Genomic DNA, 23,318 nt, shown 5'->3' on the forward strand with positions numbered 1-23,318 from the left:
AAAGAAGCACAATCAAGTAGGATACCAGCATTTACTAGGTAAACCAAGCTGTGTATTTCTCAATCATTAAATCATTAACATGCTAAAACATGCTCATTTTGTAGTTTTAAGTTTTTATGCAAAAAAAAAAATCCCACCTCCCAAACATTAAAGTTTGTCTTGTTTTAATGATTACAAGAACTACCAATAACCTTGAACTATAATCCTAAGTATTGCTAATAGGTATCTGAGCTCTAAACTAATCACGCCAGTCATCTGATTAAAAAAATTGTCCTTCCATGTTGCACAACAGACACCTGGCTAACTCACACTTGCTCAAGAATAAGACAGTTCCAGAAACAACAAATTGAGTTCAATCCTGTCCCCTTCATTCATTGTTAAAATTATTTTCTAAAAATTAAACAATAAGGAAATGTTACTAGAAAATTCTGTAACCACATTCACTGACTGTTTGTTTAAAAAAAAAAAGTAGCACTCCTATTTATGAGAGTGATACTATGACAAAAAGACTAGGTAGAAATTATATCTTGCATTAAACCGGGTGGCAGCAGCAGATCTATATCCTCAGATCACTGTAATCACAGTAACATGACAACAAAGATGCAGAACTCTAAGTTCTCTGAGAAAGTTAAGCAGGCTGAAACAAGGACCTGGGATAATATTAAGAGAAGTGGTTCAAATACTCACTATAGCCCCGACAAATGGCATTTTTCTCAGTAGTTTAAAGAACTGTTTTTTAGCTCGGGATGCTAAACCTGAAAAACAAAGAGTCAGAAATTAACCTAAGATGACTCACGAAACAACAACAACAAAAAAACAAACAGATTTAGACCACAATACTTCAGATACAGCCCATGACACAGGCTCGGTATTTCTGATCCAAGTTAAAATAACACAGTGACCAAGAGGACATGGTGAGACAGATGAGCATAGCAAAGAGCGAGGTTCAGAAGTGGACCATGCTAAAGAAACATCTGGCTTGCAGAACAGCAGCCACCTATGGGAAACAATAATTTGACTCAGTTTTTTTACTAACAAGGGAACTTACATCCACATGTGGAATTTTACAGGAAAGAGACAGATTTTACAATTTGCTAAAATGAAGTTCTCCAGCAAAAGAAAAGGAAAATACCAGTTGAAGTTATTTTCTGCCTCTTCAAACAAGAATAGTACTGTAACACAAAAACACTCAGCAACATGAGGGTCCCAGAACAAAGGAGGAAACAGTACTTCAGCCACAATGTGACAAGGATCTGGCTGGTGTCTGGCCATCCAATACTGGAAACACATGATGCAATGGGAGGCAACTCAGGGGAAGGGGACAGAACAAAGGGAAGAGCAGAAATTCCACCACAGCCCACATACTAGAATGAGAGAAGCCACTGATGACAAACAACAGCAAACCCTAGGCTAGGTCAAAAGGCAGGAATGAAATCAGGACGACACAGATACTTTATAGCCACCAAAAATGCATTTTGAGTCCTACAGGCATTTCAATTGAGCAGCAGCAGTTACAGGACGCTTATACCAAGAAATAAGTAAGCAAACTTTAAAAATTGACCACTTTAGGACTTTGCAATTTTATGTATATTTCCCACACACACTTCCTATATATTTTGAAATGCTACGTAAGAGCAGTAATTGCAGTGCGGCACATTCTGTAGCAAATACTCATTAACATTCTGACAGTAACATTTCTATTGCGTATTTCAGTGTGCACAGTTTTATTAAGAACTTCCACAGCGAGAAGACTGCAAACTCCTGAAAAATTCAGACAATCTAATCCAATCTTCTAACACCTAGTCAACACTTTAAAAATACTGCACAGCAGTACAAATACTAGCCAAGAAGCTAACTTAGTCCTGTACTGAGCAAAAGCTTCATATGATTTTGTCTCTTTCATAGATTTTCTCACTATTTAGTTACTCCCATCCTTAAAATTAAAAAGGCTGGTTAAGGAACAGAGAGGCACAGGAGTAAACATCAAGTTGAAAACTTCTGTTTTTAACAAACTGCTATCGGAGTGTAACCCTTAGGCGTGCAAGAACTGAAAGGCACCATGTTCTCCTCTGAGGGCAAAGTAGTTATCTCTGACCATCACACAGCCAGAGAAAACTGTAGGCTCATCAAAACAGATCACACTTGAAGAGTTGTCAATATCAGAAATCACTCAAAACAGGTAAATGCTCCAGGGATGTGAAGAATCCACACACCACCACCAGATGCAATTATCTTGAAGATCCCGAGGATGAAGCATGCCTTCAACACTGAATCAAAACCACACCTTCTCCTCCAGCAGGAAGGGAAGCAGTCAAGAACAAGAGTTCTCTAGAAGCTTTGTACTTATGACTCCTAGACACTTTGCATGTATGACTAAGTTCACAAGAACCCAGCTCTCATAAATTCCCCAGGTTTGGAGCAAGAAGAAAGTGTTGCAACAAGTAAATGGTCGAAGACAAGAGGAAGGGAAGGAGATGCAGGCACATGCCGGCTGGCCTACCACACCCCCTAAAGGAATGGGGGTGTTTCATTGATCAGACAGGCTTTGACCTTAATTTGGAAGAGGTTTTTGTTGATACTAGTTGACAGCAGAAGGTCTGTTCTAACAAGCGTTGGCCTTGTTCCACCTTCTTTCCTTCTACTACTTAGGAACAACTCTGTTCCCCCTCTTACTTCCCTCCAAACATTTCAAATACTTCCCTCCCTCCATTTCAAATACTTACTTTCAGACTGGAAGAGAAAGCCATGCAGCCATACACTTATAAGTGTAGAAGAAAGCGTCAACCCAATCAGTTGCCAGGGCTCAAGTCCATCACACTGGGCATTCACAAAGCCTGTTGCTTTCTCCCAGTACATCTGGAGGATTTCCTTGTATGGAGTAAGGGCATCCTGTGTAAAGCAAAATGAGAATGATACTGAGAAAAATTCAAATGCACTCAAACAGGGCATGAGAAAGGTCTGTGAGTCTAGCATCAGTTAAAGAGATGCTTTTCTGTATGCAGCCCCCATGCTTTCCTTAATTCCTGTAAGCAGAACAGGTTAGGAAATAGTTGGCACTCACTTCCAGTCAAGAGCCACTGATAAAAATACACTTCTTGACTTCCTATATTCAGAGAGAAATGCAAAGGGCAGATAAGAAAAATGCAAGCTTCACAGTCCCAAGACTCATCATAAGATCTTACCATGATGAAGAGAAGCAACTGTTAATGTTTTTTTCCTAAGAATTATCAGGTGGTAAGTGAAGGCTTAACTACTGCAATACACCAGTCAGAAAGCAGTCACCATTCATCAGGTACCACCAAAAAAGGTCTGTTACCTGTCTAGGGCTGGATTCTTAAAGATGCAAGTACTCAGCAACTCCTTAAGGTTAAGATCTAATTATTACTTTCCATACAAAGGGAAGACCAAAGAAACAAACACTGCTGCTGCCAAAAATAAATAAATAAATAACACACACAACAGAAGACTATGATGCAATAGAAACTACAATGTCAAATTTGCAGTTACAGTCGGGACAGAGCCCAAGTACCTCATTAATTGCTTCAAAGCACACTCTCTTGAGTCTCACAACAGAGCATAAGGGGGGAAAAAAAGGCTATTTCCCCCAAAATGGGGGTCTTCAGTGCAATTCTCTGGAAAAAGTTTTCTAGAGAGACCGCAACCACACCTTATTTGGAGCTATGACCAAAAATAAGTATTCGGGTTGCTGCATTTTACAGACAAAAGCTTGTGCATGTTACTTCCCCTTTTTTAAAGCTCTTTCAGCCACCCCCAGAGCACTCCTCCAAACCCTTCTTCCCTTTTAACCTACCATCAAGCCTAGCTTTGCTGGGAAGCTTTCTGAGAGGGATCTCCAATACTACAAAGTTTCACCTTCCAAATGTCACAGAAAGTACACGGGGTCTTCTCAAAAGATTTGTTAATAAACCTTAGAAGGAATACACCCTTGATACCTATGTTGTCACACTCTTGGCGGGGTCAGAGCAACTTGAAAGACTGCTATAAATAAATCACTAAATTAAAAGCTGCTAAAACTTTCCTTCTCAGGACCCTTTACAGATTTCACTTTTTTTGTTGGGTTTTTTTGTTGTTTTTTTTTTTTAAGGTCACCTTTAGAGGTGCCATGTTATTCTAATACAACTGGAGAGGCTACAAACAGCCTTAAAAAAAAAAAAAAACAAGTTCTTCCAAATAATCAACAGAAGGCAGGATTCCTTACAAAACCCCAACACTAATGAATATTCACTACTTTTGAAAAGCTGTAAAATGCATATAATGTGAGAAAGTTCAAAAATATTTAAGCAACCCAATCATAAAGCTAAAAAATCTCAGCAAAACAACAGTGTCAACACATCACAGAGGACTAATATCACCCATGTCCCAGGACAGGCTGAAGGGACACAGACTGAACTGGGCAAAAACAGGTCTGCTCAATGAGAAGCAGCACCCAGCTATGAGAAGCCAAATCAGCACCCATCCACTTGGCAAAGGGCAATTCAAGAATACACACCAGCTACTTCAGCCTTGAAAACAAGGCAGCCACATAAACCACTGCAATTAGGCAATGTCCTAGCTAATTCCAGTACTTCAATCCAGTCACCACAAAGTTGATCTAACCCTAGAATTTAAGGGAAGAGCTACCTTTTCCAACTAACCAGAGGTGGTACTTAAGTTTCATCGAGTTTGCACAATCTTCTTTGAAAAATCCCTGGAAAGGAGTGTTTAACCAACAACATCTTTGGTTCACTGCATAGGAGCTAATGCCAGGATATCATTCAGCACTTAAAGGATGGAAACTAAGGTGTCTCAATAACTGTTCTCAACTGATGGGAAGAAAATGCTGCAGCATCAAATATTAAGTGGGTTGTGCTTTCTTTTTCCTGAAGGTGGAGGATACTATAAGCTATAACCTCAAAATCAAAATGGAACATAGCCTTCTAGACAGCAGTCACTTAAGTCAATGGTCAAGTTACAATACAATAAATAAATCTGGCAAGAGACTGATCTCAGTCACAGAGAAAGCTCTGGACAGAAGACCCTAGCCAGCTACAGACTTTGCTGTTAAATCACACAATCCCCGCTGAAACCACTGCACTCTTCTCTCCACTAAGACAGGAGTTAAAAATAAGCTTGTTTTTATAGATACAACCAATACCAGTGGCACATCTTGCATCCTGTCACAGGTATAAGCAAACCCACCAGAAAGGTCCTCTTATTCTTTCTTTTCCAAGAGCACATCAAAGCAGTGCTCTGGTCTGTAAATTCAGGCTGCTTGACTATGAACTTCAGGTGACACCAAGCAAAGTGCAGATGGAACATCTGTGTAACCCCAGAGTGCTTCTGCATGAAAATACATTCTCAGCCACATTACCAGCAAAAAAAGGCTCAGGTGCATAAAGACATCACAGATGAATGAGCAATATCCACCTTTCTGCTCTTAGCCCACCACATACAAGGCACTATGCTCCGCTTCCACTCACTTTTCCATTACTGAGATGCAAGACAAAGTATTTTACCTTAAGTCTACCTCAAGCAAGAAGCATGCACACCAGCACTGACATATAGCAGCTCTGTGATACCTCCAAGTTTTTGAACAAATAAGATATCTTCACTATGTTAGTTCTAAGCCACTGAAGAATTTCTTTGCCCTTCTTGCTTTAAAAAACAATGAGATCATTCCACAAAGAATACATTTTGACAGGGTAAAGTTTTCTCTGTATTTCTCACTTTCTCCTTCTTCAGCCTTTTCATACAAGAGTCTAAGGATGAGACTGATCAATTTAGGAGAATACTAAAAAGGAGGGATTAACAAAAAAAACATTTAAAAAAAAATAAATTACCTGGAAGACCATGCCAATAGGTGAAATACAATTTCTCAGCTTCCTGGCTAACTATGCACTCTGTTTTTAAAGTGCCTCTTTGTCCCAAAGTATCTAGCAAGTATCTACCTTCTGAATTACTAACTTAATCCTAGAGAAACTAGAGGACATTTAGAAGGCTGCTTGTGAATGTATTCTGGTTTTATTACATCTAGCAACATATGACTGCAGCCTCACTGCTGTGGCCCAACACCACTTCCTTCTTTTTAAAGCTTATGTTCAGCCGAGGCTTTAAAAGCTGAACAGCCCTAGAGGAAGCTGCTCATAACAGAGTAAAAAACAGGTGGATTTTTTTTCTGATCAACTTCAGCCAAAAGAAGCATTCATCACTTGCAGTAACAAAAGATGCTCTTTCAGCAACGCAGGATTATACCATTCATTTGCCCCTACTGTTACTGCTTTCCAGATGGACTAAAGAAAACAAGCTGGCCTGATTTTAAGCCTATCTACAGGACAGAATTTCATGTAAGACAATAACCTGCTTTTATGTGAAGGCATCAAAAAATAAAAGGTTTCCCTTCCCATTACAGCTGAGCAGATAAGTTGGTTTTATTTCTTTAAAAGAACCTTCCCCACACAAAAGCTTCACAAGACACAGGATTATTTTAGCAACAGTTTAAAAGCCCGATTTAAGAGAGATGGGGGAAACAAACTCCACTGGAGGATTTGTTTTTAATTCTCAGAGGATCAAGACTTGGCCAGGTATCAGATAAAATATTAATTGCTATCATTAGGACCTACACTGTTCATTTGTACAGATATTAATGACGTGGCAACCCAAGCAGTTTACATACTGAATTTTTAGCTCCACAGATTAGGAATACATCCTCAGTACTTTATTTCTAAAAGCCATTAGCTAGCTGAGCTGGTTCCAGGGATAGCACTTATGCCACAACAAAAGAGGACAAATTAACTGCAGTAATGCTTTCTGTCCCAGATGACAGAAGAGAGGGGGGAGGGGAGAAGGCCAAAGCTAATGAAAGCACAGTTTACAGTTTTGCCAGAACAGCATTTCCTCAGATTCGAGTTTTAGGAAGAGACAGGGAGAGAAAGAGTAAACCGGACGACCTGACGCTTTTGTTACAAGTGCCTCCTGTTTCTGACACTGTAAAGTAGAACCACCATTTATCTGTGGGAAGAGTAGAAAAAAGGTTTTATCAGCAGAATCTTCCTTCTCCCCAAAGAGCATTTAAAGTGGGACACAGAATAAAAGTAGCTCTTAAAGGAAAGTTTATTTTAAGCACTATAATAAGTCTTAGGTTCACTGTGCAAGTAGGAACTGCTAAGATCAAACCTCATCCTCACCTTTCGCCTGAATTCACATTTTACCAAACCAGAGACCCTCTGACCACCTCTCCATGCCCAAACCTTAATGTTTGTATTTGCCATTTGTTTTTTCTCCTTTCAACAGAGCTGATGAATGAGCCAGCATAACACACAATTCAGCACATAGTAAAACAAGCAGAGAGCAACTGCATGAGGTAGGTCTGCTCTGATTACGATAACACATGGAATACAGGTATTGCCACTATAATTAAGGCACGTGCTCCAACGCAACAAGTTTTTCCTAGGACAACACCTCCTGACTGAAAATAAACCACACAAAACGAGCAAAGACACAGCAACTTCATTTATTTATTCTGCCCGTAAGAAGAAGGAAGACTTCAATTAGCTGTGCCTTAGCTAACACCTTGTTTCCTGTGCCTGCTCTGGCCACAAAAGGCATGTCTGGCCAGCCTAACTACGCTGCATAACTGGTCTAGCCGCAGGTAAGTACTGGACTTGCAGCCTTCAGCCAGCCAGCTTCCTACAGGAGAGGGAGGGAAGGGGATTGAGCAATGCCACCTCAGCTTCAGATGGTGCTATTTGCTGCATGTGCCTACAGTGTTTTGATTCGCACCCCAGTAATGAATCTGCTCCTCCATCCCTCCCTACCACCCCTAGTATGACAAATACCTTTACATAAGCACCAGGCAAAGAATATTTGTTAGTCAGGTCCTAATTACAGCTCAAGGTTTGGAATGTGTGCTGCCCCCCTCACCAAAGGACATGGGCACACAGAACAAATTCAGCCACATGATCTCTCAGAAATCAAGAAACACGAACCTGTAAGTGTATGGGCTGAATTACACGACACAAAAACATGCTCAGGTCACGCTCATCTTACCACAGCTTCCTGTAACCACCAGTTTCTTCTGCGTTTTATTTTATTTCCACCACCGCCATACTGAAATGTTTCCCTCCCCCTCCCCCCACCCAGAGGGACAGCTTTCATTGGGGCTTTTTGGCCATATACAGTATCTGAAACGAATGCACATACTATCCCACCAGCCCTGAAAGTACAAGGGGAGTGGCTAGACAACGGCTAATTACAGCTTAAGCACAAAAACAAACAAGGCAGCAGCTCAGAGTAACAGCAGCAGCATCCCAGCTTCCGCTGAAGAGAAGGAATGTAAAATTACTGAAACAAGATGGGAAAGGCTGACTGAAAGCTTGTAGTTTTACAACAGCTCAAAGGACACCAAAATTAGGTGCTATTTCAAATTTCATTTAACCAAAACCACGCACAAGATGTTGTTACCTACTGTTCACTTTGCTCACTCAACAAATGCATAAAAGCAAAGTTTCTGCAAACGTCTAGGCACGCTCCAGGTAGCACAGATCTTGTAAATCTTGTAAGAGACTGGATTCACTCAATAGATGCCCTACATGAACTCATTACAGATCGCTTTGTGGGTAACTGGCTCCAAGAAGGTGCAGTTTCTGTGAGGAAACGTCCTCTCTCAGCATCCACAATAATTAGGATAAAAGGAGGGCTCAGCTCCCCGTGTGCCACGACTCATCTGGACATATTTGTTTATTCCTCCACCTGGCATCCTCTCAGATGCAGATCACACAGCCCTTTCTGCATGCCTACTGGAAAACAAAATGGGTATCTATTTGAAACATTTTACAAGTAGCTCAGTGCCATTCAGAGGTACACACAGCATTAAAAGACAAAGTCTTGGCAGGAGCTGCCTGAAAGCAGACGATAGCATGGCAATTGTTCTAGGAACTAGCATCTGCAAACAAAGACAGCACCAAAACCTGGCACAGTTTCCTAACAGGGTTATGTAAGCCTCCAACAAAGCCCCTAGTATCAGCACAAACTGAACATTGCTATTAGACATTAAGGGCCCTAATCTTGGGTAACTCTAACCACAGTGCAGGATCCTCAAAGACTATCTTAACAACACCAACACAAAAAACCCTTTGGTCTCTGTGACACCTACTCACATGCTGCTCATGGATGGCTTGCAGTGAGCTAGGAGGCGCAAAGGAAACTGAAATGCTCAGAACACAAGGGCTTCCAAGTGACTTTTACCTGTAAATTTCTAGGAAACACAAACAATTCCTAAAAAAGAATAAAGAAAATTATATTACAATCACCATAACCCACTGCAAAGAGACCAACACACCTGCATCAGTGGACAGACCCCAAATCTCAGTTACACATCATGCTCTTAGGACAGTATCAAAATGTACTTCAAAGCCCCTATTGCTACACTAACCACTAAAGGAACATAGACATTTAGCCAGTATACAAAGAGATTTCAGTACTAAATGCTCCAGAAGAAGGTCTGCTAATACTTTAAAGGGAATGTCTTTGCTTATTTAGGATACAGAGAATGACAGCAACAGTTCTAGGTCAAAAATGCAACACACCATTTCCAAAAACCAAAGAACAGATCAGGCCTTCTGAAACAACCTGCACTGCATGTAGGTCTGTGGTGGGATACTGCTGGTGCAGGAGGAGATCTGACTGGAACTATTTCCAGAACAGTATGTTTGGCAGAAGAGACAAGCAGCAACTTCAAAATCCTTACTCATGGAAATGGGCTCTATTGATTCCCTTTTGCCAACTTAGTCACAGCAAGGTTTTGATCACTGCCACACCAGTCAAACCACATACAACAATAAATGCTGTGATTAGGTTTATCTTACCACCAAACAGGGGAAACATGAACTGGAGAAATCAAAAGCAAGGAACAAAGCATCACCTCAGCAGAACCTCAGGTTAGCAGGAGATGTCATCTCTAACTTTTAAAGGTAGCAAGAGGATGGCAAACCCTTAGTAAGTTGGAAGTGCACACTACATGGGAGATGCAAGATTTTTCTTCATCTAGGTAAGAAAATTTCCTGTGCCTTGCAACCCATATTGCTAAGGTCACAGAAGGATCGCAGAGTAATATAATTTTGTAAAAACTGTGATGCATCAGTGTTTGTCCAGAGAAAGCTTTGGTCCCCAAGCATACAGCCAACCACAGTAGCTTTCCAAACGTGAGAAACACTGTGCAGTAGCTACTGTCTAGTCTAACAAATAAAACAGCAGACCTGTGCAGGTCTCCCAGACAGTAAGCAGCCGTTTTCTCTGCAAAGCCTTGGCACGGAGTGACTAAGGCGAGAACAGCCTGACCACACAGCACGCTTCCAGCAACCCCAGGCCAGTCTAGACCACACCGTGTACAAGGTGTGCAGTATTTACTCAGTTCCAAAAGAGCTAACTTTTGGCAGCTGAAAGCAGCCGAAAAGCAAGCCATGCAAGCTTACGATGCTCTCTCATGCTACCCATGCTGACAGACACAAGGAATGGAGTGAGCCCTGCCTTTGTCCCCCACATGGAGGTGGTGACCCACTGGCTGGGCACAGCTCCATTCCAGAGTGGGAAGAGGAAGCAGCACTTGAGTGTTTAGTCATGGACAGCTGCTCCCCGTGACTGAGTGGAAAAGGCAGTTGGCCAGAGATTATGCAATTTTATCTACCACCCAGTAGCAGCCACGATTTCAAGGTACCTTCCAAGGGTACCACACCTTCCAGGTTTGAGGTGTCAGAAAACACATGCCATACCACTGCATGCCGGAGCCAACTATATCTCAGGTAATCCCTGTTGCATCTGAAGAGTTTGCTTCTCTGCTACTTCTAGCAAAAAAAAAAACAAAACAAAAAACCCACCACCACCAAAAATAATTAAAAAAAAAAAAACCAAACAAGCAAAAAAAAAAAAAAATGGAACAAGGTCTCTATTAGCCACATAACTTTTAGCAGAGCTCAGACTCCTTCCCCAAAATCCAGAATAAGCAGAAAATACAGTTTTTACCCGACTCTGACGAAGTAAACCCACAGACACAGCCGAAAATACCATTTCTAACCCTCCCTGCCCTGAAACTAGACACCTGTGGAAAACAAGGAAAGCACTGCACGGCTAGTAGGCCTGCAAAAGGGACCCCCTCCCCGGTTAGGGGCACAGCACGGGCTTCGCAGCGCCGGCGGGGGTCCGGGGCGAGGATGCTTCTACGGGAGGGAAACAGGAAGGGGGAGCCCCCGCCGACAGCCAAGCTTGGCCAGACGGCTCCTGAGATTCCCCGGTCCACCCTGCCGGGCAAGGCCCCGGCCTCACTGCCTGAAGGCCGGGACAGAGCAGACCGCGCCGCGCACCCCTGTCTCTGACCCCTCTGTTCGCCGGCCGACCCAGGGACCCACGACCCCGCTCTCCCCGCTCACCATCGCTGCTGCCACTGCCACTGCCTCCTCCTTGGCCTCCGCCTCGCAGGGTCCTGGCCCTGCCCCGCTCCTCCCTGCCCGGTACCGAGATTGCCCGGCACCTCCCCGCCGCTCCCGCACGACAGCTCCCCCTGCTGGGCGCGCCGCGGGCAGGGCGCGCTCCCGCCGAAAGGGCGGAGCAGCGCGAAACGGGAAGCGGCAGGCAGGAGGCACGGTAGCCTGGGGGAGCCGGGATGGAGGCCGGGAGAGAAGCCGCTCCCTCAGGTTAAAGGTGGCAAATCAGTGCTGCAGCATAGGGAAATGCTGTCTTTTAACTTCCCACTTCAAAGCCTGGAAAAGGGCAAAAATAATAAAGGCAATTTATAGGGTCGCCCGGGTCCCTGCCTGGAGTTGACCACGAGGTCTAAGGAGCTGCATCCTCCATAAATGACCAGGATCAGTTGTGACCCCATAAAACAAAGGCTGGGTTTCAAACACAACAAGGAAAGAGTTGTTTGGGACCAGCCTCCTACAAGCACAGCAATTTTTAGGAATCCAGGGCAAATAGCAACTGGCAGACATCCAAAGGGCAATTAAATCATGGGAAGCAACGATTACTAGAGTAGTTCCAGTTAAAGGAAACCTGTGTGATTATCTAGTCCAACTGCCTGGCCACTTCAGGGTTGATGAAATGTTAAAGCACGCTAAGGGCATCATTCCAAATGCCTCTTAAACACTAACAGGCTTGGGACATCAACTCAAGGAAACCTGCTTCAGTGTTTGACCACCCCTCTGGGTAAATGAAGATTTCCTAATGTCAAGGCTGAACCTCCTCTGATGCAGCCTTGAACTATTCCCACACGTCATGTGCTATTACTGGATGACAGGGAGAAGATATCAGTACCCCTTCTCTCTGCTTCCCCTTCTCAGGAAACTAGACATCCATGAGGTCACCTCCTTTTCTTCAAACTAGACAAACCCCAGCTCCTTAGACACTTCTCATACACATGCAATGATCAACAGCTCAGGGAGCACACGCCAAGGCAGGACAGCATGGAGGCAGCAGGTTGCCTTTGGGGGACCAAAAGCAACCTGGAAGGAGGGAGAGATGGGCAGTGGCAAAAAGAAAGGGAAGCATTTCAAATAAGTAGTCCCTTGTGCAGTGACAGCAAAGCAACCTAGCTTCAAGTAGGGGTGTGCTTTCAGGGCACAGAAGTGGATTCTCTGATTGTTGATAAGTGGTGCAAATTGGACAAATATGACAGTAGTATCTGGCTTGTTTCCAGCCCAAAAATTAATGCATGGAGCAACTGCAGTTCAGTGTGCCACAAGGTGGTATCTCTGCCACCAGCCTGGTGCATTACCTGGAGCAACTGCCCCTTCTCCTTGGAGATAGCAGCAGGAGAAAGTGCCCATCTTCACCCAGGCCTACACAGGAGATCTTGGAGAGCAGTATAGTTTGAGTGTGAACTTCAATTTGTTTAATAATCAGGCATGTGTTTGCCAGAGTTTAATTGAAACTGGCAGTTATTTGACACCCATTGTATCCATAATAAAGCGTTTGAGATGCACCTTTTACTGCAAGCTTCCAAACATATAAAGACATTAGGTTCAGTAAAACAAGCTGAAGATTTCTGGTCACTCCAGAGCACAGCTTTGTTTCAAAAGTTATAAACCTGTACATTCTCCTGCACATATTCAGGTGTGGCTGTTCAAGCTCTTTGCACTTAACCTCCCAACGCTTTTGTTTTTATAATGTTTTGAAATGGGTGTACAAGTATCCACTCTTGGCATCTGTAGCACAAATATTTAACTCTGCTGCATTACAAGTGGTAGCTGGTAGTGTTGGCCTTCATCATGCCATCCAAGCTGTGTCCTTGCAGAAGATGGCATCTTACATAAGTCACCAGGGAATAACTGTCTCAAAAAAACCTGCCCTCGTGGGATTGTTTTTAGAAGTATCCCTAGACATCGATGTTCTTTTTGATATCAAAGGGAACAAACAGACCTGTTACTAACCCACTGTCACTCTCACAAAGTAGGTCTTCTTCCCATGTGCTTGCAAGAAAGCTTCTATTTGAGATAACCCCGAATGAGCTGTCTTTTCCAATTGGAACAACCTCTGCAACAAGCACTGAGGTCCCCAAACTTCCAGAAAATGTTTCTATTTGGAAAATATCCTAAATATTTATGTCTACGTAGTATCTTCCTCTCAAGTGTGTGAAAGGAAATCTTGTTTGTTCCTTCAACCCCGAAAAAAAAAGCCTCTTAGGATAAATCATTTCAAGCCTTGCTAATCTTTACACACCTTCACATAATGCCAGGAAACAGAGAGCTTGGTTTGTTTAATATCTCTAAAAGCAGAGGTAGAAGGGAATACTGTATCCCACTATAAATACATGGGTGATGGAGGAAGAGACACCAAGGAGGGAAAGGAGCCATTTGAGTGAAAGGACAATAATGGCACAAGAACAAATGGATGCAGGTTGGCCCTGAACCCATTTAAGCTCAGAACTATTAAGAGGGTTTGTAGCCATGAGAACTGAGGTTCTGCAACAGCCTTTCCATTACAGTAATAACAATTTGAAACCCTCAAAAGATAGAGCCACTTCCTTATAGCACATTACAAAGGACCACAGCTTCTTCATAGCTTTACATCAGAGTTCAGAACCTATCTTGAAACTGGGAGACTTACTCCACAGAGATTAGGTTTTCCATATTCATTTAAATGAAGGCTTCTGTTTTCCTCTGGTCCATCACACAGCCCAGGTAGAAATGGTTCTTGCCACTGTTCAGAACAAAACCATCAAAGTAACTTGTCTTCTCTTCATGGGTGGCAGGATTAGTGTTGTGGCCATGCCAAAGCAGTTGCTCTCGCACAGAAAAGGGAGTCGCCTTTCCCAGGAGCAGCCAGCCATTGCCTGAGATCCTGGCCCTGGTCTTTCATGTCTGCTGCTGCTGGCACCCAAGAAGTGCTGGGAAGAGGATCCTGGGCTGAGGAACAGGACAGCCAGGTCACTTGTATGGCCTGAGCTGACTTGAAGCCTCATGCAGACTAAGGCCAAGAGTGTAGGTTTGCTGGAGGATGATCCCTCTTAGCACTTGTAGTCTCCTAGGAATGCCAAAAGGACCTCTCCCACAGAGCTGCAGTCTGGACACTTCCACTCTGCCAACGAAGATGGCTGCCAGCATTCCCCAGGCTAAAACAGAGCTCACATACCCTTCTTTAAATGGGCCTTGGAAAAGGGGCTGGAGAGTTAAAAAACAAACAACAACAAAAAAAAACAAAACAAAATGACAAAACAAATGAGTCCTGGTTTTCCAATGCCAGCAGGGCTGTTAGCATTACATCGTGTGGGGGTATTACAGGTTACTTATTTATAAGGGATGTCACTGAGACCAATCCAGCAGGATCAATCAGTTCAAGGGCTGATGCAAAAGTCAAGTCTGAAAGCAGCTGAGTATGAAGAAAAATTAGGGCTTTTTCTTCCTTCCACAAAGTAATGTGAAGAGGGGATTATAGTGACTTCCTAAGTGTAAAAAAAAAAAAAAAAAGAAAAACCACAAAAAAACAACAAAAACTCTTCCCTCAGCCACAGGCTTGCCTGCTCACTCCTTCAAGCTAGCAGCAATCAATTGGCTGGGAGGGACAGGACAAAAGAAGCTGCAAGCTTCTGAGAGGAGCAATCACCTCTCAGTTCAGGTGTCAGCAGCATCCCATCTTTAACTTGCATTGATGGGACACCCACACAAGGCATAAAGAAAAGCACAGATTTAAATTTGTATGATGATTTTAAAAGGACACTGCATTCTTGAGGTAGTTTAAGGTAACAACAGCTCTACCTATTCAACCTCATTTTCCTTAGATCTGGCAATCCTAAAGAAAAGGTATGGGCTAACCTTTAAAAGACGGGGAGAAGTAATGGGATTTGATGTAGATTTAAGGTTCTTGATCTACATCCAATCAGGTCTTCTTTTAGAGACTGAATTACTTATTCCATAGGACTTATGATCATTCATATTTGTCATTTACAAGCGGTTTAACTTTGCCACCTAAGCATATCACCAACACCACTGTAAGAAATAAATCAATAGGTAAGCCATTAGCAAGCCTTCAGCTGTAATTCTCAGACATAAAGGAAAGTGCAATAAGCCTGTGCTCCTACAAGAAGTACTGCTCCCTACTTCAGCACCAGCCAGGAATTACAATCTGTGCTCCAGCCAGCCATGGCTTGTAAGAGATGAAAATGAGAAACACGTTGGCTTCCTAGAATAGATCACGATGTGCACATTGTGTCTCACCCCAGACTCATTTCCTTTCCATGCATTCCCTGCTGATTGACTGAAGACCACAGTATGCAATGCTGGGAAGTGGGTAGCAGCTGCCAGCCACACCAAGAGAACCAAGTAGCTGTTAAGTCAGCAGATCTGGACCTCCAAATGTTCCTCCACCCCACTGCACTGACTAAACCCTCTGTGCTTCACAGCCAGGAATCCAGAGCATGCAACTGAGAAAAACCACACAGCCTAGGACCCAGCCCTGCCGGAAAGGATTGTAAACAAGTTCACATGAGGATCTGGAGTTCACAGTTGTGCAGCAGGAGCATGGAGCTGCTGTTTTGTTTGGTTTCAAGAGGACATGCCTCTGAAGCATAAAAGCAGTGTCAATAGAATTAGTCACATGTGGCACCTGCTAATGTTGTTTTATCTGAGGCTTAAATTGTGATATAGTCTACTGACCACATTCTATTGCTTGTTTGGAGGATGTAAAAGACCCAGGAAGGAGATACCACCAATACTGAGGGAGATACTGATCCCCCCTGCCTGATCAACAAAGAGAGCACTATCACTTGGACTAGTTATGCACCACAGAAGTGTCCATAACTAGTACAGAGCACATGCAGTCTGTACTCATCAGCAATGCAGGTAATCTCACAACCCTGGTGATGTAGTGAATCAAATAATTAAGAAAATGGCCATTATTTAGGAGCCAAAAGTAGAAGCAGCAAAACTAAATAAATGTAGTGTTCCCCACAAGTGATTTGTGAGGATCAAGACCCATACTTCTGTCAAAATGTTAACATCATTCGTGATGTTAACACAGCCAAAATTACACTTCTCCTGTCATTTAGTCTGTTTTCTTAGTGTGGTTCTGTACAAGTCCGGGAAAGCAGAGGATAAGATTGATTTGGTGGTAAAGGGGAAAATTTTCTCCCCCTTTCCCTTCCACTGCTCCATGGCTCACATCAGGCAGATGGCCACAGCATGCACAAACCCAGACTGATCAGCCAAGTGGCTGCTGGGGCACAACCTATCATGTAAGATCCCAATTCATGTACTCATTGATCAGCTTTTGCAAACAAGAATTATCTTTATTTTGCAAAGACTGAGTGGGATGTATTGCAGCAAAGCATGCTCTGAGCTGACTACTCACATCCATATTACATGGGACACTAACTCAACTGCAAGATGCTGTTATAAGAACAGCCCAGATGTAGGCTGTTTACAACCCCAGACTGCCCCAGGAAAAACTGCATCAGTGCCCCTGTAAGATTTGTTTGCCATGTTGCATGCAACGTCAATACACACACGGGTGCAATGTGTTGCAAAAGCTGAGCCTTACTGCTCCATGGAAATGTGGTTATTTAGACTTCCATCAACAGGAGCTTCCTTCCCCTAGCTTACCCTGAAGATCTAGAAGCAAGCCTAGTCTTGAACAGACGCTCTAAGCCTTAAATCAAGTACTGCACAAGCTTAATAAAATTTACAGTGCATAAAATTAAACACATGAATGCACCTTTGAGGGATGAGGACTGGAAGAAAACTCAAACCTATCAGAGGAACAGACTTTTAAAAGGCAATACAAAAATAAATGAGCTCAAAGGACTCTCACAATGAAAGCATAACATGGGTGTGCATAAAAAAACATTGTCTGGTTAACTTAGAATTTTCCAGTCTGTTTGATTTATAACTAAACAGATCAAGAGCAGTAGCTATTTTCTACACTAACAAAGTTCTTTCCTGTTATCTTCACTGATGCAACTTTAAATAGCGCACATATGGGCTCGGTTCCTGAATCAACTGTACAGTATTCCTATTTGGCAGGCATAGGTTCTCATCTTCAGAAAATTACACCAAAATGGTGGAATTAAAAGGAATCCTAGTTCTTTTCTTGTTTCCAAGTTGCTCAGGACAGAAGCTACTCAAAGTGCTAAAATAAGAGCTCTCGGGAAAATAATATTTATGTTATGCATTTTGTGTATGTATTAAGAAAGAAACACAAATCTCTGGGTTTACATAAACTCTACAGAAGTTAAAGAGCACAGTATAATACCTACACACCCCCCACCCCCGAAACTTAGGAAATGACTTAGTTTAGTGACTGCACCACAAGATTGGGAAATAGCAACTCGGACAAAGAGGTGCAGTTTTCTAGGAAGAAAAAAGAAAGAGCAAGCAACTGCACAGGGGGTTATTTCCCCCCCTTTCCTGTCCGGTTGTACAGCACCACCTGCAGGTCCCCAGTAGAAATCTTTGTTGCTTTTCCAAAAAAAAAAAAAAATCCTATCAGGTGCAGAGCCATCAGCATTAGACACCATCTACCACAGGCTGAAAACAGGAAATATTAAACTCCTTGAATAATCCAAAAGCAGATTGCAACATATACACTTTCTGGACAGCCTGAGGGTTTCTTGCAAGAGCTGACCCCAGCACTCTCAGCCCAGACACTTCCAACAATGTTTATGGCAAGAGCATTTCAGGTTTTGCTTTCCAAAGGACAGTTCTGCTAGAAGGACACCTGCCCCAGTTAGCACCCAAGGGTGACATGTTTGGGATCAGCTAGGAAGCAGCACCTCATGGCAGCACTCCAGGCACATCCTAGTGGCATCCTCCAGTCCTCCCCAGCTTGTCCCTCCCTTTACCATTATTGCTCTGGGACTCTGACCTTGTTCCTGTCCTGGTTCTGTGTCTGATTTTGCATCACTCTGATCTCTATAGGTGTGACAGTTGCCACACTCAAGACACACACTTATTTCCAAAGGCACTGGATTTATTAAAGATCAGTGTCATAAAGGATAAAATAGACCAAACAACATAAGCACTACCTTCTAGTGCATTTGCATGCATGTGATTTTACCATAAATCCCTTTCCTTCTGCTCCAAGAAAGCCTCTAAACATGCACTGAGAGATACCAAAAAAATTAAAGTCTTTATTGCTGCTAGGAGGCAGGCCCAGGGATTCTCAGATGCCTTTAGGTATCACATTGTTGCCCTTTCTATTAAGGGTGCTCTAGGTGCAAAGAGCTGAAAGAGTCATCACCCAAAGCAGGAGGGTTGCTTTTTGCATAGCTACTTTATTACTGTCACCTCTTCAAGGCAAGAAGAAGACCTGAAACACTCACAGAACAAAAAATATCTGGAAACTTTACCTAACAAATCCCCTCTTCTCCTCTCATGGCTCCCCGCTGGTCCTCAGGTCTCAATGTGGAGCTGGTTAGACACTCAGGAGCTGGCAGAGCTCAAGTTATGACCCTAGGCTTTCTTCCACAGCTGCAAGAGTTCAGATGTTTGAGTTATTTGTGAGATGCTTCCCAGCACTATGTCCTTCAAACAGCTTAGGGAATCACTATATCACATTCTGGTTTAATTGCATAGTACAGGCTATATGCAAAAACGTATCAGACAAGGTCTGGGAGAGATCCTCATGCTTGCAGCTGTCTTAACAGTTGGTGCTTACACAAGCACTTTGACACTTCACCACCCTGAGCACCAGGATCCAGCCCAGTTTGGAGCAATTCCACGAATTACCATATCCTACTGTACACTGGCTTTGGTCAGGCATCCAAGCATTTGTAGCATCACTACAGAAAATTTGGTTGGTTTTTTTTCTTTTCAATATTGTTACAATCAGGTGATGGTCTTGAGAATTGCAAAATAAACTTTAAAAGTAAACCAGACTTGTAAAATCAAGAAGATGACAATTCCCAGTGTAATGGCAACCATGTTACCACCAGACTGAATTAGTCCTATAAATATTACAGTATTTGAGTACAAACGCCTTCCCACTCATTGGTAGAAGAAGTTTAGTCCAGGCTGGAAAGCAATACAGGCTGTTACTGGACAATTAGACCACAATGAGACAGCTTCTAACACTTTTCCAGCAGCAGCTGTCCGAATTTGAAGACAATCCTGCTTGCCAAGAACTAGGCAGAGGCACTGCTTCCTGCCAGAGGCACCTTTCCAACCAGATTTGGATTACTGCAACAAGTACCTCATGGTCCTGGCTTCATGGTGGCTGTAGTAACATTTGTGATTTCAGCTTGCTCTTTTTGTGCTGCAATTTTTTTACCACCAATTTCTTCAGAGCTTCTTGTTAGTGTAAAAAAATAAATAAAAACCACCACCCAATTTTCTAGCTTCATTCTGGAGGCAGGGGAGAAAGAAGTAATGACCTCTGCCATGAACACAGAAACCCCAGCATTTTGCAAGGCACACAAGCAGAAATTAAAAGCCATGCTTTTCCCAAACAGAGCCAAAATTCTCTCACATCATGTATATGCCAGGATTTCCACATTTGTTACTCTCCTCTCACATGCTGACACCAAACATACTCAGTAACAGGGAAATAAAATGTTGACTGTCCCATATTACACAGAAAATTGAGCCTCAGCATGATGAAACCCCCACAAAACAACATAGAGCAAGATGGGTACCTGGAAGTCAGCTACCAGCCCCATATTTATAACAGTAGGCCCCGTTTTGAAAAACAGCCTTCTGTTACCTGCACATTATTTTATCTCCAAGTCTCATAAGGGCCCCACTCCCATAACACAGCCACGGCTGCAACCACTATACTTGGTCCGTAAACATGTAATAGCACTTACAGTCCCCTTCCAAAGTCCAATGACAGCAAACTACTCTCAACAGCCCCATGGTGGGAATTAGCCTGAGAAGACTGTATAATTGCTCCTTGCTATCTGTGTGGCACAGAAACCACAGCCTGGATTTATCCTGCTTCACTGAAGCGTCCAAGATAGGAGCAGTATTATCTGCAGCTGATGGAGAAGATTTAGCAGTAGGATCTTCCCAGTCATGAATAAGCTGTGTTGCTTTCCAAGGTGTCACTTCCTCTCCTGCTCACAACAGAGCAGCTCAGAGGTGATCAAGCTCCTGAGCATTTTAATTTAAGCCTCCAAAACAATGGAGAAGTAACTGCTGCCCACATAATGCCATACAGCCCTGCTAAGAAGCATCTAAATCCATGCTCACTCAGCAGCTGCGGATGTAAACCCAAAATCCTATCTCCACATCCCTCTGCAATTCTTTAAGGGGTCCATTTAAATCTGGTAAATTATAACCTCATAACTGCAGCAAATCCACACAGGCTCCTGGGTGTACTTAAAGTTCCTCTGCATTAGCCTCATCCCACCTCCAGCAGCTCCTACACAGGCTGCAGAGAAGAGTGCCTAACATGGTTGAGCACCTCCATTTCTTGACAGATTTTCAGTGCAATACAAAAGCATTTCATGGTCTATTGTCTTTTAAGGCAGAACACTGTTTCCATACCAGTCCTCATCATTGTTCATTCATTTGCAAACACTCTTTGCACTCTAGTCACATCATGGTAGGTGTATTGGCCCAAGCACATGGTTCAGTTCTGAGCCCATACAGTTGAGAGACTTACCAGCTTGACGGGGATTTACACCGCAATTTCAGGAAGAGACAAAACTTCAGCTACTGAGCAGAGAACACCCAACTCGAAGAGCATAATCTGGAAATGCCTCGTGAAGGAAGGTGTACCTCCCTCTTTTGACCGCAGAGGGAGCTGATTCTCCGAGTGTTAACCTCTTAATGAGAAAAGAGGAATCACTCGACCTCCGAGTCCCAGTACGCAGCCCAGAAATTTTATTGGCCCCACTCCCCGGCACAATGCGCAAATCTCACACATAGAGGAAGAAATGCGGATTAAATAATTAATGCTCCTGGATACTGTTTCCCCTCAAACTACAGGTGATTATAGAGGAAAAAACACTTCCTTAAATATGATTGATTGCTCTTGCTGGCACAACAAGGGGAGAAATCAGACAGGAATATTCTCCATCCTTCCACTGGGGCTTCGTCAAACGCAAATGCTCCTGCATTTCAATGAATGATAAATTGCTTTTAAGAAGCAACTTTCATGTCAGTGAGCATGTTATTATTGATTACTCTAATCTCACACTGGAAAACAGTCTTCATACCCCACTGTTCTTTAAATCACTCAAAGAGTTTAGAGGTTGCTGTCTAACAAGCTCTTAAATCATATATTCCTTATCAATCTTATCAACCCCTTGTTTAATTCTAAGAATGTAAATAAAATGCAGCAAGCATTGGCCTAATGCCTCATGGCTCGCATCCCTCTTCCAGAGGGAGAAACAAGAGATTTTTCAGCTTCATACGAGGCTTGTCAAGCATCATTTTAATTGTAAGCAAGTTCTGGCTCTCTCAGAGCCACATCCAACACCAGAGCACAGCTGTGGTTTGATGAGTAACATGATACACACATCAGAGTCATGAAAGCCTCCATGATTTCTTTATGTCTGAGGAAAGTCAGTTAAAGAACAAGACCCCCTTGGACCAACCATTACTTTCTCCCTTATCCTCACTATGCAAGACAGCCATGCTGTTGGTGGCAGCAGAGATTATGAGCAGCTGGAAGATGACCTCAGCACTGGCTTTTCTAGCCACTTTGTCTTTGTTAGTGGAGCCTGCTCTTATCCAGCCAGCTTCAATTACCCTGGTAAATAGAATACCTTGCTTTCCACATCAGGGTGCTCAAACTGATCTGATATCAGCAGCAAGAGGAGACTGGTAGTTACATCTCAACACATAAACAAAGACATTGTTGATGGTACTACGTACATTGAAAAATTAATGGCCACATAGGACTTGAATGCATAGTGACATGAAGCTTTTTATGCCCTCCAGATACTCTTACTTCTGCAAGCCCAATGCCAGCACCTCCTTATCAGGTTGCAGGGACTACATGCAATGAAATGACCTCCAGCATTTGCAGAAAGGTATCCACAGAGCAAAGGAGCTCCCAGCAGATCTTACTCAAGAGCAATCTGCTCCCCTCATGTCAAAGTAAGAAGTGACCACACCATTGTGCTGGAAAGGTACACAATGTTCTAAAGATTTTCAATAAAGTTATTGCTATGTCATCAAAAAAGCCTCAAGTTCTCTCAAAGCAAGGCTTTTGACCTTCTGAAAGCTTGAGCGTTTCAAAGGACCTCAGTTCAGGAAACCATCTGATGACAAGCAAAAATAAAGCATGCAAACGAAGAAAACTAGCCACTAATATCAAACAGGGGAAGCAGCAGCCAGATTGTCAGGTTTTTCTACAGTGTTTATCCCAAAACACTGTGGTGAAAAAGTTATGTTGAATATATAGTTTTACTAGAAACAGGAACACTGAAGTATCAATTACTGTGCCAGTGACGCTCCGAACTTTCTGTTCTCTTCTTTCACTTGAGGCACCTCTAAGATTTTTTTTTCTCTTTTTACCCTGAACTTAAGCAGAACCAGAAGTGGTCTGGCTGCACCACCCAACCAACAATAAGGGAGCTCATCCCCTCCACAGTTTGCAGCTGGATCCAAAATAACTGAACATCAGACACATCAGTAGGATTTCATGTGTACAGCACACCACCTTGTACAGCTTCTGCGTTTCCTCTACATTGCTGGGTTTAGCTCAAAAGAGCTATTTCTTGGGGAGACTGGCCCTCTGTTGATCAAAGGACATGCTTGCCATCCACATCAGGTGAACAGCATCTGTCCACAGTTCACTGTGTGGATCTATCCTAAATGGATCATTTTCCCAAGTAATTCAAGCGCCTTAATTTCACTGAATGCAAGTTACACAAAATGGCTTTTAAA

At 43.0% G+C, this 23,318-nt stretch overlaps 1 protein-coding gene across 4 annotated transcripts in view; it reads right to left on the reverse strand.

Moving 5' to 3' along the window:
* Nucleotides 1-23,318, reverse strand: part of SGPL1 (sphingosine-1-phosphate lyase 1) — a 42,816-nt gene that overhangs the window by 17,464 nt on the left and 2,034 nt on the right. The window contains exons 1-3 of one of the 4 annotated variants that reach the window (XM_057403325.1): nt 11,421-11,526; nt 2,724-2,889; nt 688-755 (exon numbers count right to left, since the gene is read on the reverse strand). In XM_057403325.1, the coding sequence (XP_057259308.1) occupies nt 688-755; nt 2,724-2,889; nt 11,421-11,423 (237 nt within the window). In that variant the 5' untranslated portion in view covers nt 11,424-11,526. Of the gene's footprint in view, nt 1-687; nt 756-2,723; nt 2,890-5,840; nt 5,868-8,464; nt 8,782-11,420; nt 11,527-23,318 lie in introns of those variants that run through there. The other 3 variants (XM_057403326.1, XM_057403323.1, XM_057403322.1) reach the window with 3 other exon arrangements.

The sequence above is a fragment of the Pezoporus wallicus genome, unplaced genomic scaffold (genome assembly GCF_028554395.1).
Source record: "Pezoporus wallicus isolate ANWC-B61680 ecotype Strahan unplaced genomic scaffold, APGP_CSIRO_Pwel_v1 contig_4264, whole genome shotgun sequence".
NCBI classification, from domain to species: domain Eukaryota; kingdom Metazoa; phylum Chordata; class Aves; order Psittaciformes; family Psittacidae; genus Pezoporus; species Pezoporus wallicus.